Consider the following 19,547-nt stretch of genomic DNA (forward strand, 5'->3'; position numbering starts at 1 on the left):
TGTTTGAGACATTTAATTAAAGTCCATGTGCTTTGTAATTGTTAGAAGTCCAAATAGAATTGCATGCATAGGAGGTGAAGAGTTGGAGGCCACTTTTTCAATATCCAAGACATGGCATGCACATGTTCACTTTAAATTTTTCAAGCACCAAAAAAGTCATCCTCCCTTCTCTCCTCTAGAAAGGGCAGAAATTTTTCTTTATTTTTTATCTCCAAATTTTGCTTCTTCAATTGTTGAGGATAGCACACCATTTTCAAAGAAAAATCATCTAATTTTTCTACTGCAAAATTAGAGGGGATCCTCCTTGTTGGTGGTGGGCTTAATTTTTGAGATTTGGTTGATAAAAAACTATGGATAATTTGATGAAATTTGTGAATTAAAGCATTTTCTTCCGTCATTTTTGGAAAGTTTACGGAATTTCTAAAAAATATCAGTTATTTCCATTCATTTAGGAAAAAAAATAAAATATAAGAATAAATATTAAAAAAACTTGAGATGATGAAAATAGGAAAGAGAAGATTTTTGGAGTAATTTATGATTTAGAATAATGTGTTTAGAACTTTGGATGATTGAAATAATTTGTGGAAGGTGATGAATATTTATAGATGAAAATTTGATTTTTATTTTATAAAATAACCCTTAACTACCGTTGTTTTTTAAAATTTCAACCGTTTAGAATTTTTGAAATAAAATTAAAAAAAAACCGTTGGAACAATTTAATGCAATCAAAAATTGCATGTGGGGTGGTCAACATTGTCGCTCGCCCACGCCTCACGCACACAAGCACGAGTCACAATGAATTTTTTTTTAAAAATCTCAACTTCGGCATTCAAAAAATTGAACACCCAAGCTGATCTGGCACTGTGAATGGATGGGCCACCCACAGTGGTGTTCAAACATATGTTTTGAATACTAATGTGGGTGGTTTTATTAATAAGTTAAAGATGAAATTTGTCAATATAATATTAAATGAGAGATCGGTAACCACAATTTAAACAAATAACAAAAAATTTTTTTTGAAATGGATAAATTCATTCATCATATGAAATCCTTATAGGATAATTCACAATTAAAACTTGCATCCTTTCATGTTTGTAATCTCATAAGAATTTGGAATTATTGTTAGCCAAATTGCTAAAAACAAAAATATAGAAGTAGGGAACGAAAGCAATCTCGTAGAGATACAGACATAGCGACATCTTCAGGAGCCATCTTTATCTAATTATTCTCATTATAGCAATCTATAAATGAAAATTTTTCAAACCACTGTGGATGAGTAAGTATATCCATGTTCTGCAGAGGGAATTCATCCTTTAGGAGGGTGATAAGTGCAAGAATTGCACTTAATTTATATGTTAATACTTTTGATCTATGCTGGTTTCGAACATAATTACGCGTTGTTTTGTTGTTTTGAGTCGTGCAAGGGATAAACAAGTAGTTGATGGTTTAGAGCAATTATAGATGTTTTTGAGCGTGAAACTGCGAAAGACGAGAGCCGCAACACCAAAACAAGCGCCACATCGCTCATTTGTACGAAAGACGAGCGCCTAGGCGCTGCCCAAGAAGCATCGTGGCGCATCATTTCTGAAGAATAAGCGCCTAGGCGCTGCCCACACAGCGCCGCGGCGCCTCAAGACCGAGAGACAAGCGCTGAGGCGCTAAGGAACAAGCGCCGCGGTGCTAACATTCAAAATTGACGGGCACCTAGGCGCCACTTACTTAGCACCGCGGCACCAATGGCGGCGAAACAAGATTCAATGAGCTTCGACTCACGGACCAGACGGGGATATAAGAAGAAATCGAGGGTTTAGAACAGAAAAAGGCCGTTCTTTTGGAGAGAAAAACACACAGGAGACCGACACGAACACGAGACAAAGATCCAGAGTGCGAAGAACGATCACAAATACGAAGAACAACGGATCTGGGGACGGAGTCGACACTTCGGATTTGTCATCTATTCTTTTGTTTTTGTATTTTCGTGTATTTCGATGTCTAAATCTTTGAACATGCGTTGTTTTTATTTATATTTCGTCATGAACTAATTTTCTAGTCTAGATAACGACATAGCTTTGTTGATACGATAATTTGACTCGGTTCTTTATATGATTGAATTCCTTCTTGTTTAATCGTGTTTCTTTGTATTGTTTTGACTGCAATTTACTGGCCATAATTTATGTGTTATTTGATTAATCCTACAACTCGGGAGAGGGAATATGATTATAGATCATTAGAGACGCATCGTTGAATATTTATATTGTTCGGAAGGCATATAACTTTAGCGAGACTTAGGCAAGAACTTTGTTTGCATTTATCATATAATATCTAGATTCTTATTATGAATGTTTGAATCAAGGTTTGAATGATACAATTTATTCATCACCTGGGAAAGGAGGAATAAAATAATTAAGTGTTCTTGGTCATGAAATAATTGGAATTCATGAATATAAATTCAATCGGGAATAATTATCATGGAAACATAGTGAAATAATTTATCTAGATACTTTCTCTCAGTGATATTTCTCCATTCGGTGTTAGTTTATTATTCATTTGCAATTAAATAGTTGTTAAATAAATCAACCTTCCTTTGATTTTTCTAAATAAAATTGAGACTACTTTAATTACAAGCATTGATATACATTGATTGTCGAGGCCCGAAAATCCTTGCTTGAAAATTTGCGGAAAATTAAAAATTTTTCTTTTATAATAAATGGAGTGCCTCAACCATAAAATCAACTGATGAATCAAATTCAATGTCTTAAAAAAATATAGCAGCGGAAGAAAATAAAGTTTGCCAAAAATAACAATTCAAAGAATGTCAAATAACTGGTAAAAATGTTTGAGCATAAAATGGCAGGTGCTGAAACTGAGGTCCTCGGGTGCCACTACTGCCGACCCAAGCTGGCTCACTGGTCCCCGCCCTCGACCCTGGCCTCAACAGTACCTACAACAATCAAGTCTAGTGAGCCTAAAGACTCAGCATGCAAATATCGTAGTTAACGAGTAAATACTGAAGTAAAATGTGCATGGGATAAAATATCATGTCATGAGGCATACTGAAAATAACTTGTACTGAGCAATTATAATACGTGCATAACTGAACTGAAATCATAGTAAAAATGTTTGCTCCTTGGAGCCCCGTACTGAAATAACTGGTAAAAATTTTCTGTTGAGATTATGGTCTACGCCTGTGGCCCCTGCACTGAACTGAACTGATCGGTAACTAGCTACCGGGGAGTATAAAACTGAACTGAGCTGGCCGGTCACTGGCGACCGGGTGGTACCAAAATGAACTGATCGTTCACTGGCGACCGTATAAAATAATGCTCCCATAATAGTGAATTGACCACAAGCCATATCGCATAAATCTTAAAAATAAGTATTTTCTATTTTCATGCACGTAATATAATTAAATGGCATAATGAAAATATCCTGTATATTTTACCAACTGGATTGGATCGCTCCCAGGCTCGCTGCAACCTACATATGCCATGAAAAATATGCAATAGCTTATACTTGTCCAACTATGCAATTTAAGTTAAAAAAAATGCGACTATGACGCCTAATGACTTCGTATTTAATCATGACTCCGAACCAACCTGAATCAACACCGAACCGACGTATAGTCATGATTAAAATACCCTTAAAATAATGAAATGATGCTCCTAAAATGATGAGGGTCGAAATCTAGGTGAAATGGAGGCCAAAACATGAAATACTCTTTCGAGAGTCAATTTGGCACATCGCACCGTAAATTCTCGTACGACCTCAAAAATGATCCGAATCACGAACGGTCAAAAACATGACCTTCTCAACTCAAAGAGGCACTGTCCAGTCCAAGGCCATAGGCTAAAAGCTAACCGAGAACTCGAACGAGCCTCCGAACCGACACAGCAACTTGCTGTAAATTTCCAGCAGCTGCAACCTTGCTTGCATCGCGTCGTTTGCGAGACTTTTGGCCATTGGGGCTTGAACCACCGACCAAAGCCTCTCCACAACGTCCCAAGGAATGATTCAAACCATGGCTAAGGGCCCTAGGCCAGCCACAATCCTCACCTTTCCAGCAACCAACCGAAAACTCTTACCGAGGGCCCTCATGCGTGCGTGTGTAGTGTTTTGTTTTGATTGCTGTCTCGTGTCGTTCCAGTGGCCATTTGATTGACCATGGCACGACCTAGAAATCTAGGGACATGGTATGAACCGTGGCTAAGGGCCATAGGCCAACCAAGATCCACACCAAACCAACCAACTCGAAGTACATGTGCTGTCAAAACCGAAGGGGCCGAGAGGGGAGGGGGCTGTTCTTGATGTTTTATGTAAAAACCGATGAGCCATGGACCAAGCCACCAAAAGGGCGACTTAGTCACGTCTTAGACATGCTAGGGGAGTGATCTAACCATGGATATAGGCCCCTAGGGCAGCCATGATCAGATCCTTTCCCTTGGACAACCAAACTGAATTTTCGAACGGTACAAATGGACACATGTGGAGTTGCTGTCCTTTCCTTGTTTTCCAGCTAGTATGGGGTTAAAACAATTGACAAGTGGGGTCCTAATGCATCCTATTACATGCATAGACGTCGCCTTAGGAGCCTGGAGTCGATCCATAACCTGAAACCACAAAACAAGAAGGAGCCGTGAACTGCACAAGAAAAATCAAAATCTGCATGGATGTTTTTCTGAAAATTCTTTGATGTATTTCGGTTTTGCATGATAAAACCTGATAATGTACTGAAAAATAATTAATAATATGACTTGATTGAGGTTTGAAAGAAATCTAGACATGCCTGGTTTCGTTTCGAAAGAAAACGAACGAAACGACGACGACGCGGCACGGAGGAGTGAAACGTTTCTTTTGTTTTCTTTCTTGCTCTCGGTTTTTTCTTCCTTTCTCTCTAGCTAAGACTCACGATTTTTCCTCTGAATACACTCTGAATTTCGGTGGTATGGAGGGGAAATAAGTGGTTAAAAGAGTGGAGGAGAATGGTGCAAAATATAAGGCCAAATCAAGACCAAGTCTCCCTCAAATTTGAATTTGAATTGTAGTTTGCTATCAAATCTTTGTTGGATGCTTCTAGAATAGGTGGCCGAATTCTTGAGTTTATTAGACTAGGAAAATGCTAAATATTTACTTAATTAAGGTGGACCAAGAATTAAAAAGTTCATTATGCTAATTCAACCAAGAATGGGTCAAAGGGTGATGAGTTGGCAAGGGATAGTCTAGCAACTTGGGGGGGGGGGGGGGGGGGGGGGGGGGGGCGAAAATACATAATAAAAATGAATGGGGAGTGTTGTTTATTTACTAAATTAATAACTCTTAAAAGCCTCACTAATCCCTTAAATAATTTAGTGAATAAAACCCTTAATTAAGTAATTTAAATGAGCTTATTTTCTACTCACTTCAAGCAACTTAAATTAAATCCTCAAACCTTCTTACTAACTTAAATGAACTTACTTGCTAGCTAAATTAACTTCTAGAAATATTTCTCGAATCTTAAATTCTATCTCAAAACTCCAACTCCAGTCCGGCCTCACTGAAATAACTGAAAAATCAAACTACTGCAATGAAATAATAAAATAATTAACTTCAAAGAAATGCATTAAAATAATCATGCAATGAAGTCAATTTATTTTAAAAATCTAGAATTATGTATGGCTTATACGTAGACTGATTTACGGGTTCTACAATCCTATCCCCTTAAAAGAAATTTCGTCCTCGAAATTAGAACTCACCGAATAACTCGGGGTAACGATCTCTCATCTCCGACTCAGACTCCCATGTAGCTTCCTCCTCTGAATGATTGAGCCATTTGACTTTGACTCGCTTAATCAACTTGTTCCGAAGCTTCTTCTCCTGACGGTCTAGGATCTGCACCGGTCTCTCCTCATAAGACAAGTTCGGAGTAAGCTGCAACGGCTCGAAATTCAGCACATGCGAAGGATTTGCCATATACTTCCTCAGCATGGAGACGTGGAACACATTGTGTACTCCGGCCAGATTCGGCGGAAGAACAACACGTCAAGCTAGCGTCCCAACTCTGTCAAGGATCTCAAAGGGTCCAATGAATCTCGGACTGAGCTTCCCTTTCTTCCCAAATCTTATGACACCCTTCATAGGTGTCACTTTCACAAAGACATGATCGCCCACTGCAAACTCTAAATCTCTCCTCCGCTGATCGGCATAACTCTTCTGTCGACTCTGAGCAGTCCTCATCCTATCACGGATCTTGACTACTACATCTGCTGCCTGCTGAACAATCTCTGGACCCAACTCTGCTCTCTCTCCTACTTCATCCCAATGGACAGGAGATCTGCACTTGCGGCCATACAGTGCTTCATACGGAGCCATACCAATAGAAGACTGGAAGCTGTTGTTATAGGTGAACTCAACCAATGGCAAGTTCGACTCCCAACTCCCTGAGAAATCAATGACGCAAGCACGGAGAAGATCCTCTAAGATCTGAATAACTCGCTCTGACTGCCCATCTGTCTGCGGATGGAAAGCTGTGCTAAACAGCAACTTCGTACCCAAAGTCGAATGCAAACTCTTCCAAAACGAGGAAGTAAATCTGGGATCTCTGTCAGATACGATAGAAACTGGAATACCATGGAGTCGGACTATCTCTCGGATATACAGCTCTGCATACTGAACTATGGTGAAAGTTGTCTTAATCGACAGGAAGTGCGCTGATTTGGTGAGACGATCTACAATCACCCAGATAGCATTCTATCCTCTGGCTGACCGCGGAAATCCGGTCACAAAGTCCATGGTAACATTCTCCCACTTCCACTCGGGAATAGGTAGAGGCTTGAGCAAACCTGCTGGTCTCTGATGCTCGGCCTTCACTAACTGGCAGGTCAGACACTCGGACACAAATCGTCTGATGTCCTTCTTCATACCAGGCCACCAATACAATAGCTGCAGATCTTTGTACATCTTCGTACTCCCAGGGTGAATGGAGTACGGGGACATATGGGCCTCTGACAAGATGTCTGCTCGGATAGAATCACTACTAGGAACCCATATCCTGTCTTGGTATCTCACAATACCATCACTGACTGAATACAAGACACTGCCCTTGGCTTCATCTCTCTTCTTCCACTGTGCCAATTGCTCATCTGTTGACTGACCACTGCGAATACGGTCCATAAAGGAAGACTGAATAGTCAAGGTAGATAAACGAGGATACATAATAAAAATGAATGGGGAGTGTTGTTTATTTACTAAATTAATAACTCTTAAAAGCCTCACTAATCCCTTAAATAATTTAGTGAATAAAACCCTTAATTAAGTAATTTAAATGAGCTTATTTTCTACTCACTTCAAGCAACTTAAATTAAATCCTCAAACCTTCTTACTAACTTAAATGAACTTACTTGCTAGCTAAATTAACTTCTAGAAATATTTCTCGAATCTTAAATTCTATCTCAAAACTCCAACTCCAGTCCGGCCTCACTGAAATAACTGAAAAATCAAACTACTGCAATGAAATAATAAAATAATTAACTTCAAAGAAATGCATTAAAATAATCATGCAATGAAGTCAATTTATTTTAAAAATCTAGAATTATGTATGGCTTATACGTAGACTGATTTACGGGTTCTACAATCCTATCCCCTTAAAAGAAATTTCGTCCTCGAAATTAGAACTCACCGAATAACTCGGGGTAACGATCTCTCATCTCCGACTCAGACTCCCATGTAGCTTCCTCCTCTGAATGATTGAGCCATTTGACTTTGACTCGCTTAATCAACTTGTTCCGAAGCTTCTTCTCCTGACGGTCTAGGATCTGCACCGGTCTCTCCTCATAAGACAAGTTCGGAGTAAGCTGCAACGGCTCGAAATTCAGCACATGCGAAGGATTTGCCATATACTTCCTCAGCATGGAGACGTGGAACACATTGTGTACTCCGGCCAGATTCGGCGGAAGAACAACACGTCAAGCTAGCGTCCCAACTCTGTCAAGGATCTCAAAGGGTCCAATGAATCTCGGACTGAGCTTCCCTTTCTTCCCAAATCTTATGACACCCTTCATAGGTGTCACATTCACAAAGACATGATCGCCCACTGCAAACTCTAAATCTTTCCTCCGCTGATCGGCATAACTCTTCTGTCGACTCTGAGCAGTCCTCATCCTATCACGGATCTTGACTACTACATCTGCTGCCTGCTGAACAATCTCTGGACCCAACTCTGCTCTCTCTCCTACTTCATCCCAATGGACAGGAGATCTGCACTTGCGGCCATACAGTGCTTCATACGGAGCCATACCAATAGAAGACTGGAAGCTGTTGTTATAGGTGAACTCAACCAATGGCAAGTTCGACTCCCAACTCCCTGAGAAATCAATGACGCAAGCACGGAGAAGATCCTCTAAGATCTGAATAACTCGCTCTGACTGCCCATCTGTCTGCGGATGGAAAGCTGTGCTAAACAGCAACTTCGTACCCAAAGTCGAATGCAAACTCTTCCAAAACGAGGAAGTAAATCTGGGATCTCTGTCAGATACGATAGAAACTGGAATACCATGGAGTCGGACTATCTCTCGGATATACAGCTCTGCATACTGAACCATGGTGAAAGTTGTCTTAATCGACAGGAAGTGCGCTGATTTGGTGAGACGATCTACAATCACCCAGATAGCATTCTATCCTCTGGCTGACCGCGGAAATCCGGTCACAAAGTCCATGGTAACATTCTCCCACTTCCACTCGGGAATAGGTAGAGGCTTGAGCAAACCTGCTGGTCTCTGATGCTCGGCCTTCACTAACTGGCAGGTCAGACACTCGGACACAAATCGTCTGATGTCCTTCTTCATACCAGGCCACCAATACAATAGCTGCAGATCTTTGTACATCTTCGTACTCCCAGGGTGAATGGAGTACGGGGACATATGGGCCTCTGACAAGATGTCTGCTCGGATAGAATCACTACTAGGAACCCATATCCTGTCTTGGTATCTCACAATACCATCACTGACTGAATACAAGACACTGCCCTTGGCTTCATCTCTCTTCTTCCACTGTGCCAATTGCTCATCTGCTGACTGACCACTGCGAATACGGTCCATAAAGGAAGACTGAATAGTCAAGGTAGATAAACGAGGAACTCTACCTCGAGGATAAGTCTCAAGATCAAACCTCTGCATCTCAATCTGAAGAGGTTTCTGAATCGTCAAATGAGCCATCACTGCGACTTTCCTGCTCAAAGCATCCGAAACTATATTAGCTTTACCCGGGTGGTAGCTAATGTCACAATCGTAGTCTTTCACAAGCTCCAACCAACGCCTCTGACGCATGTTCAGCTCCTTCTGCGTAAAGAAATACTTGAGGCTCTTGTGGTCGGTAAAGATCTGGCATTTCTCTCCATACAGATAGTGCCTCCAAATCTTCAAGGCGAAAACTACGGCCGCCAATTCTAGATCATGGGTAGGGTAGTTCTTCTCATGAGTCTTCAACTGTCTAGAAGCATAGGCTATCACCTTCCCATGCTGCATCAATACTGCGCCAAGACCGAGCTTCGAAGCATCGGTATACAGAACAAACTCACCGGACCCTGACGGCACGGCCAAAACTGGCGCTGAGATAAGAGCTTGCTTCAAAGTATCGAAGCTCTTCTGACACTCCTCGCTCCAAACAAATTTCACATTCTTCTTGGTCATTGCTGTGAGTGGAACTGCAATCGAAGAGAACCCCTTAATGAACTTCCGATAATATCCTGCTAAGCCAAGAAAACTGCGGATCTCTGATGAATTCTGAGGCACAACCCAATCTCTGACTGCTGCAACTTTTGCTGGGTCTACCTCAATACCACTGCTAGAAACGATGTGTCCTAAGAACGCCACCTTCTCTAACCAGAATTCGCATTTACTGAACTTTGCGAATAATTTATGCTTCTGCAATGTCTGAAACACTGTGGTCAGATGTATGCTGTGCTCCTCCCGACTCTTGGAGTAGACGAGAATGTCATCTATGAACACTATCACAAACTGGTCAAGATACGGCTGAAATACGCGATTCATGAGATCCATGAAGATCGCTGGCGCATTCGTCAGTCCGAACGGCATCACAAGGAACTCGTAGTGGCCATAACGAGTCCTAAAAGCAGTCTTGGAAACATCAGCATCTCTCACCCTCAACTTGTGATAACCAGAGCGCAGATCAATCTTGGAGAAAATCGAAGCTCCCTGCAACTGGTCAAACAGATCCTCAATCCTCGGAAGTGGGTATTTATTCTTCACTGTAACCCTGTTCAACTCCCGATAGTCAATACAAAGTCTCATAGAGCCATCCTTCTTCTTAACAAACAAGACTGGCGCGCCCCAAGGTGAGAAGCTAGGGCGAATGAACTCCTTGTCCAGAAGTTCTTGTATCTGCTTCTTAAGCTCTGCCATCTCTGTCGGTGCTAGTCGGTACGGCGCTTTGGATATCGGAGCCGTACCTGGCATAAGCTCAATGGAAAACTCCACCTCTCTCTCGGGTGGCATACCAGAGACGTCTTCGGGAAAAACGTCTAAGAAATCTCTGACAATCGGAACATCTGAGGCTGACTGGCTGGGTTCCTCGGGGACAGATAAAAAGGTCGCTAGAAATGCCCGACACCCTCTATGCATGAGCTTCCTGGCCTGAACATAAGGAATAATGCGCGATAAAGGAAAGTACCTGTCCGGCTCAAATAAGAACTGCTCCATTCCGGGCGGTCGGACAAGAACAGATCTCCACTGGAAGTCTATCAACACTCTGTTCTTCAATAGCTAGTCCATCCCCAGGATGATGTCAAATTCTGGCATCGGTAGCACGATCAGATCAGCATTAACAAGATTACCGTGCAGCTCAAGGTCTATATCTCGTATAACATTGGTAGCTGCCATCTCCTCGCCTGACGGCAACACTACTGAAAAGGCTGTATCTAGCCCAATGGTCTGGATCTTGAGAAAGTTTTCAAAGACCTACGAAATAAATGAGTGAGTGGCCCCTGAATCTATCAAGGCCTTTGTAGCGGAACCAGGATATAAAAATTCTCCCTGAAAGAGCTGAGCTCTAAGTTGAATCCAGTAGCTATAAGAACTAAACTTATAGACATGCAATGGTCAAAGTTCTTCTAACTTAAATCTCCAAAATACTACTGAGTAGAGCATGCAATCCTATCACAGTTCTAAGTTCAATCTTAATCCTTATTCCCAAAACACGGAATTTCAAATAATAACTTAAAGTTTAAAGGTACCTGTCAACAACATAGTCTCCGGGTTGGTTTCCGCGTCATGGAGAGCAAAAACTCTGCCTTGGGTAGGCAGATTCCTCTGAGGGCACTGCAGCAACATGTGGTCTGGACTGCCACACTTAAAACACTTTCCTGAGCCAGACATACATGCTCCAGGATGGCGGCGTGAGCACTTGGGACAGACTGGGTGCTCATAAGTCCTCGGGGTTGGGCGTCCCCGCTGCTGCTGCTGCTGGCCTCTGTTTCTAGGCGGTCCGTGAAAAGGCCTCTTGTTCTGCTGCTGATGCTGATGAGGAGGAGGGCGGTGTGGTACCTGGACTGGGCGCTTGCCCTGGCGATTCCTCTCGATATCCCGCAGATCCTGCTCTGTGGGTAGGGCTTTGGAGACAGCAATCTCATAAGTAGCAGGGTCAGACACCCTAACATCCCGGCGCAAGATCGGCTGAAGACCCACCAGGAAATGCAACAACTTGGCTTTGGCATCATTCGCGATCAGGGGCAAAAAATGACAGCCACTCTCGAACTTACGGATGAACTCCGTAACCGTCATGTCTCCCTGTCTCAGGCTCATGAACTCAGTGGTCAACCTGGTGCGCACTTCCTCGGCAAAATATTTGGAGTAGAAAACCTCCTTGAAGCGTGTCCATGACAGTGTAGCCAAGGTCAGGGCTACTGACGCTCCTTCCCACCATAAGCGGGCATCTCCACTGAACAGATAGGTGGCACAACGGACTCGGTCTGCGTCTCCCAGCTCCATGAACTCGAAGATAACCTCTAGGGATTTGATCCATCCCTCGGCAATCATGGTGTCAGAAGTCCCAGAAAACTCCTTTGGACGCATCTTCATGAATCGCTCGTAAACAGCCTCTGGCCCTGTCGGCCTAGTCACCACCGCATTGTTCCCCGCAAACTGTGTGAAGAACTGTGTCATCCCAGCTAGCATATGGGCACTCATGTCAGGTGGGGGCGGTGGTGGAGGTGGAGGAGGAGGAGGAGGTGTCTGCCTCTCTTGTCTCTGATCGTCATCGTCCTCGCGACGGTGCTCGCCACTACCTCTCGGGCGTCCTACTTGACGTCTAGGGGGCATACTGTTCCAACATAACTCATACGTAACTAACATGCATAATTCCATAATTTATTTTAAATGAACACTGAAATGCTGAAAATCTGGTCGAAATTATTTCATGGAAGCATGCTGTCAAAATAATTCATGCTATAAATAAAATGCTGAACTGTAAAACTTACAGACCGAAGGCGTGGCTTCGTGAGCTTCTCGTGGTCAGTAGTAGTGTAACCCTATACAGAACCACCGCTCTGATACCAACTGTCGAGGCCCGAAAATCCTTGCTTGAAAATTTGCGGAAAATTAAAAATTTTTCTTTTATAATAAATGGAGTGCCTCAACCATAAAATCAACTGATGAATCAAGTTCAATGTTTTAAAAAAATATAGCAGTGGAAGAAAATAAAGTTTGCCTAAAATAACAATTCAAAGAATGTCAAATAACTGGTAAAAATGTTTAAGCATAAAATGGCAGGTGCTGAAACTGAGGTCCTCGGGTGCCACTACTGCCGACCCAAGCTGGCTCACTGGTCCCCGCCCTCGGCCCTGGCCTCAACAGTACCTACAACAATCAAGTCTAGTGAGCCTAAAGACTCAGCATGCAAATATCGTAGTTAACGAGTAAATACTGAAGTAAAATATGCATGGGATAAAATATCATGTCATGAGGCATACTGAAAATAACTTGTACTGAGCAATTATAATACGTGCATAACTGAACTGAAATCATAGTAAAAATATTTGCTCCTTGGAGCCCCGTACTGAAATAACTGGTAAAAATTTTCTGTTGAGATTATGGTCTACGCCTGTGGCCCCTGCACTGAACTGAACTGATCGGTAACTGGCTACCGGGGAGTATAAAACTGAACTGAGCTGGCCGGTCACTGGCGACCGGGTGGTACCAAACTGAACTGATCGGTCACTGGCGACCGTATAAAATAATGACCTTCTCAACTCAAAGGGGCACTGTCCAGTCCAAGGCCATAGGCTAAAAGCTAACCGAGAACTCGAACGAGCCTCCGAACCGACACAGCAACTTGCTGTAAATTTCCAGCAGCTGCAACCTTGCTTGCATCGCGTTGTTTGCTGAGACTTTTGGCCATTGGGGCTTGAACCACCTGACCAAAGCCTCTCCACAACGTCCCAAGGAATGATTCGAACCATGGCTAAGGGCCCTAGGCCAGCCACAATCCTCACCTTTCCAGCAACCAACCGAAAACTCTTACCGAGGGCCCTCATGCGTGCGTGTGTAGTGTTTTGTTTTGATTGCTGTCTCGTGTCGTTCCAGTGGCCTCACTGAAATAACTGAAAAATCAAACTACTGCAATGAAATAATAAAATAATTAACTTCAAAGAAATGCATTAAAATAATCATGCAATGAAGTCAATTTAATTTTAAAAATCTAGAATTATGTATGGCTTATACGTAGACTGATTTACGGGTTCTACAATATTGATATTCACACTCCTCGTGGGATTCGACATTTGTACTCAAAAATACATTTTACTATAACTTGACATCGTGCGCTTGCGAGCAATCAAGAAAACACGCAACATGTTTTTGGCGCCGTTGCAGGGCAGTGTCAAAATTTGAATTTATATCAGTATTGTTACCAATTAGTCTAGATTTTAATTTATAGCTTTTATTTTATTTTATATTGATTGAGTTTTTCATTTTTCTGCTTGACAGTGCATGCTAAGATCGCAAAACTCTGACTCGCTTATTTTTTATCCGGAGATCGAAAGAACTGTAAGAAGTTTAAGAAAAGCAAGAAGAGAACAGATACAAGCAATGGCTGAACACAGAGAGAATGACAGACAAAACGTGCCAGAGGCTATACCTATCAGAGATCACTTTCGACCAGTGATCAACAATCATTACTTTGGTATTGCAAGAGGGACCATCAACGCCAATAATTTTTAGTTGAAGCCTGTTCTGATCAATATGGTTCAGCAAAACCAGTTTGCTGGGACTGCCACTTCTGATCCTCATGTTCATTTGAGGACATTCATGGATATCACTGATACGGTAAAAATTAATAATGTTCCTGATGATATTATTAGATTGCGTTTGTTTTCATTTTCTCTCAGGGACCAAGCAAAAGGTTGGCTTCAATCGCTTCCTTTGGGGAGTATCACGACATGGCAGGAGTTTGCGACTAAATTTCTGGCAAAATACTTTCCCCCTGCAAAGTCTGCACAGTTGAAGATTGAGATTAGTACGTTCTGGCAGACCGATTTTGAGCAACTCTATGAGGCGTGGGAAATATACAAGAAGCTGGAGAAAGTGCTCGAACCATGGCTTTGAAGACTGGGTTCAAATCGAATTATTTTACAACGGTCTAAATGGGCAAACACGAGGAACAGTAGATGCAGCAGCTGGTGGCACGATCTTTGCCAAATCTCCTGAGCAAGCTTATGACTTGCTTGAGCAGATGACTATAAACAGTTACCAGTGGCCATTTGAGAGGTCAGGAGTGAAGAGGACAGCTGGAGTGTATGTTGTGGACCCTATTACATCACTCACTGCACATGTATCTGCATTAACCACACAAATAGCAGCGATGAATAAGGTGAGCACATCAGAAATTGAGGATCCATCGACTGTTGCAGAAGAACCATCTCTACCTGAAGAAGCTCAGTATATCAACAACCGAAATTTTGGTGGATTTGGAGTATATCGAGGTAACCATCCCCCTAACACTTATCATCCTCGTTTGAGAAATCACCGATAATTTTTCATATGCGAATAATAAAAATGTGTTGAATCCTCCACCGGAGTTCAATACATCAAAGGGGAAGGAAAGACTTCATTTGAGGATTTGGTAGGAACGTTTGTTGCCGAGTCTGGAAAAAGAATGGCAAGGACTGAGTCTCGTCTTGACAATATGGAGACTCACATGGGAAATATGGGTGCCACAATGAAATCTTTGGAGACACAAATTGGGCAGTTGGCCAACGCTTTGAGAGATCAAAACAGGGGACAATTTCCTAGGAACACAGAAGTTAACCCAAAAGAGTAGTGCAAGGCAGTCACTTTAAGGAGTGGAAAGGAATTGGAGGTACAAAGTCCCAAAGAGAGAGTGGAAAGTGAGAAGACAGTTGAAGAAGGTGAAACTGAGGGATCTAAAGCTGAAGTTGAAGTTGAACAACCTCCAGTATTTAAGCCAACTCTTCTATACCCTCAGAGGTTCAAAAAGAAGAATTTGGATGGTCAGTTTGCAAAATTCTTAGAGATTTTCAAGAAGATACACATCGACATACCATTTGCTGATGCTCTGGAGCAAATGCAAAATTATTCAAAATTTATTAAAGATGTGATGTCTATGAAGAGGAAGCTGCAAGAGTTTGAGACTGTGAAGCTGACTGAAGAGTGTAGTGCCATTCTTCAAAATAAACTACTACAAAAGTAAAAGATCCAGGGAGTTTTACTATTCCTTGCTTTATTGGTGGTTCTAAATGTAGTAAAGCTTTATGTGACTTAGGAGCAAGTATTAATTTGATGCTATTTTCTATTTACAGGGAACTGGAGCTTGGAGAGGTCAAACCAACCACTATCACCTTACAGCTTGCAGACAGAAGTCTCACGTATCCACGTGGGATCGTTGATGGATGTACTGATAAAAGTGTATAAATTTATTTTTCCTGCTGACTTTGTGATTTTAGATATGGAAGAGGATCATGATGCTCCATTAATCTTTGGGAGACCATTCTTGGCTACTGGAAGGGCATTGATAGATGTGCATAAGGGTGAACTCACCTTGAGAGTTGGCGGAGAAGCAGTCATTTTTAATATCTATCACGTCATGAAGGGATCAAATGAGATAAGCACTTGTAAAAGCATTGATGTTATAGACTCATGTATGTCTCTTGAATGTGCAGGAACTAGGGATCCTTTGGAGAGCTCTTTGATAGGTGCTGCAGGAACTGTTGATGAAGATAATTGGGAGGTGAAAGAGCAAAAGGTGGCTCTTGAGGCACTGCAGAAAGAAAAGAGAAAAGATGCACCGCTTGAGGAGTTGAATGTAAATGAGAAAATTGAGGTAAAACCATCTTCCCCAGACTTGAAGGATCTGCCAAGCCACCTTTGATTTTTTAGATGAGAAATCGACACATCCGGTAATCATCTCTTCCTCTCTTACATGTGCTGAAAAAGATAAACTATTGAGAGTATTGAGGAAATATAAAAATGCTATAGGATGGTCGATTTCTGATATTAGGGGAATTAGCCCTACTATATGCATGCATAAAATTTTAATGGAGGAGTCATATACTCCTTATGTGGATCATCAGAGGAGGTTGAATCCAGCAATGAAGGAAGTTATGAAAAACAAGGTACTAAAATTGTTAAATGCTGGTGAAATTTATGCCATTTCTGATAGTAGTTGGGTGTCTCCTGTACAAGTTGTGCCTAAAAATGGTGGAATAACTGTGGTTAGAAATAAAAATGATGAACTAATATCTACTCGTACTGTAACTGGCTGGCGAGTATGTACTGATTATAGAAAGGTAAACAATGCCACACGTAAAGATCATTTTCCACTGCCTTTTATTGATCAAATGCTTGATAGACTTGCTGGTTATTGTCATTATTGCTTTTTAGATGGTTTTTCAGGTAATAACAAAATTGCTATAGCGCCAGAAGATCAGAAGAAGACTACTTTCACATGTCCCTATGGCACGTTTGCTTTTAGGAGAATGTCGTTTGGGCTATGCAATGCACTTGCCACTTTCCAGAGGTGCATGATGGCCATATTTGCAGATATGGTGGAGGAAATAATGGAAGTCTTCATGGATGACTTTTCGGTATTTGGTTCTTCGTTTGATCATTGTTTACATAACTTATCCCTTGTTTTGCAGAGATGCCAGGAAAAGAACATAGTTCTTAACTGGGAGAAATGTCATTTTATGGTCCAAGAGGGCATTGTTCTCGGACATAAAGTGTCTTCTAGAGGATTAGAGGTAGATAGAGCTAAGGTGGTTGCATCGAAAAACTTCCCCCACTAAAGAACATCAAAGGAATAAGGAGCTTCCTAGGACATGCAGGGTTTTATCGTAGATTTATTAAAGATTTTTCTAAGATCACTAAACCTTTGTGTAATTTACTCGAAAAAGAGTCCACTTTTGTATTTGATGATAATTGTTTGCAGGCATTTGAGATTATCAAGAAAGCATTAGTTATTGCACCGATTATGGTAGTACCCGAATGGAAGGAGCCTTTTGAGCTAATGTGTGATGCAAGTGATTATGCAGTGGGCGCTGTCTTGGGCCGAAGAAGGAAAAAGTTGTTTAGGGCAATTTACTGGGCAAGCCGCACAATGGATGGCGCACAGCAGAATTACACTTCTACTGAGAAGGAGATGCTTGCAGTAGTGTTTGTTTTCGACAAATTCAGGCCCTATTTGATCAGCACAAAGGTAGTTGTTTTTACTGACCATGCAGCTATTCGCTACCTATTCGCCAAGAAGGATGCAAAACCACGCTTGATAAGGTGGATTTTACTTCTACAAGAATTTGACTTCGAGGTCAAAGATAAGAAAGGAAGTGAGAATCAAGTGGCTGACCACTTGTCGAGACTTAAGCTGGAGGAGAAGAAAGAAGAGGGAGCTATATAGGAAACCTTTCTGGATTAGCAGCTGTTCGAGGTAAATTCTTTACTCCCTTGGTTTGCTGATATTGCAAATTTTTTGTCTTGTGGTACACTTCCTCCAGATTTGAGCCATCATCAGAAAATGAGGTTTTTCCATGATGTCAAGTTTTTCTTGTGGGATGATCCATTTGTGTATAAGAGATGTGCTGACCAAGTTATAAGAAGATGCATGGATGGCGTCGAAGCGCACCAAATTCTGGAGCAATGCCATTTGTCACCTTATGGTGGACATTTTGGAGCAACACGAACAGTAGCTAAGGTATTGCAATCTGGTATTTATTGGCCTAGTTTATTTAAAGATAGTTATACCTTAGTAAAATCATGTGATAGATGCCAGAGGTTAGGAAACATCTCTAGGCGTCACGAACTACCACTGACAAATATTTTGGAGTGGAACTTTTTGACGTTTGCGGCATAGATTTCATGAGACCCTTTCCCCATTCTTTTGGTAATTTTTATATTTTATTAGATGTGGATTATGATTCGAAATGGGTGGAAGCAATCGCCACCAACACTAATGACGCTCGTGTTGTAGCTAAATTCGTGAATAAGAACATCTTCACCAGGTTTGGAACACCGAGAGCCATCATAAGTGACGAAGGTACGCATTTTTGCAATAAAATTTTCAACTCACTTTTAACAAAATACAGTGTGAAGCACAAGGTGACACTAGCATATCATCCTCAATCAAATGGACAAGCTGAAATATCCAACCGGGAGATTAAACAAATACTGGAGAAGACTGTCAACACAAACCGGAAGGATTGGGCCATTAAGTTAGATGATGCATTGTGGGCCTATCGGACTGCATTCAAGACACTTATTGGGATGTCTCCCTATAGGCTGGTTTTTGGTAAAGCATGTCATTTGCCGTTGGAGTTGGAGCATAGAGCATTTTGGGCTGTGACGAAATTAAATTTTGATTTGCAAGCTTCAGGAATATTAGAAAACTGCAGTTGAGTGAGATGGATGAATTTCGAAATGAAGCTTATGAGAATGCCAAGATTTACAAAGAACAAACCAAGAAATGGCATGACAGAATTATTGTGCGAAGAGAGCTCAAACCCGAACAACAAGTATTGTTATTCAATTCTCGTCTGAAGTTGTTTCCTGGTAAACTGAAATTGCATTGGTCAGGGCCATTTGTTGTGGAAACAATGCATCCTCATGGAGCTATCGAGCTAAAGTGCAGTGATGGAAGAACCTTCAAGGTGAATGGACAGCGGGTTAGGCCTTACTCTGGGACCGAAGGAAGGAATATCGACATTGTCAATTTGAGCGAACCAAACTGAACAGACAGTGACAGTCGGGCTGACGACGTTAAACCAAGCGCTTGTTGGGAGGCAACCCAGCCAGTATCTTTTATTGCTTTCATTTTCTTTATTTTCTTTTCTTTAATTTCCAGTAGTAGAATTGCTTTTACGTTCTCTTTTTATTTAATTTGTCATGTGAAGATTAGACACTGATTTATGTGTTTTTATGTAGGTACAAGTTGAAATGCGGCATGGAAAGAACTCACTTTGACAAAGATTGCGCCAGAATAGCGCCTAGGCGCTACACTATAAGCGCCGCAAGCACTAAAAGCCGAGAAGAAAGCGCCTAGGCGCTCAACTATAA

The 19,547-nt window shown here is 41.6% G+C and overlaps 1 protein-coding gene and 1 pseudogene across 1 annotated transcript; both read left to right on the top strand.

The window, feature by feature from the left end:
• The window catches only part of LOC142550061 (U-box domain-containing protein 52-like), a 31,401-nt pseudogene extending 16,813 nt beyond the window's left edge, over positions 1-14,588 (top strand).
• A 127-nt stretch (positions 14,589-14,715) lies between these two features.
• LOC142550062 (uncharacterized) lies at positions 14,716-19,222 on the top strand. The gene is made up of 14 exons (XM_075659302.1): positions 14,716-14,965; positions 15,077-15,230; positions 15,324-15,689; positions 15,803-15,894; positions 15,947-16,030; positions 16,163-16,323; positions 16,574-16,714; positions 16,884-16,895; positions 17,141-17,257; positions 17,431-17,697; positions 17,917-18,202; positions 18,400-18,496; positions 18,581-18,760; positions 18,862-19,222. The coding sequence occupies exons 1-14, from the start codon at positions 14,716-14,718 to the stop codon at positions 19,220-19,222; spliced, it is 2,568 nt and encodes an 855-aa protein (XP_075515417.1).
• Positions 19,223-19,547: the final 325 nt, after the last annotated feature.

Source organism: Primulina tabacum, chromosome 6 (assembly GCF_025594145.1).
Source record: "Primulina tabacum isolate GXHZ01 chromosome 6, ASM2559414v2, whole genome shotgun sequence".
In the NCBI taxonomy this organism is placed as follows: Eukaryota; Viridiplantae; Streptophyta; class Magnoliopsida; order Lamiales; family Gesneriaceae; genus Primulina; species Primulina tabacum.

Bases quoted from the DNA above. Each gene is read 5' to 3' on its own strand.
- LOC142550062 (XM_075659302.1), top strand. From the start codon at position 14,716: ATGACTATAAACAGTTACCAGTGGCCATTTGAGAGGTCAGGAGTGAAG. The intron at 15,690-15,802 runs GTAAAAGATCCA...TTCTATTTACAG, and splicing joins CAAAATAAACTACTACAAAA to GGAACTGGAGCTTGGAGAGG. The intron at 17,698-17,916 runs GTAGTTGTTTTT...CTGGATTAGCAG, and splicing joins CCTATTTGATCAGCACAAAG to CTGTTCGAGGTAAATTCTTT.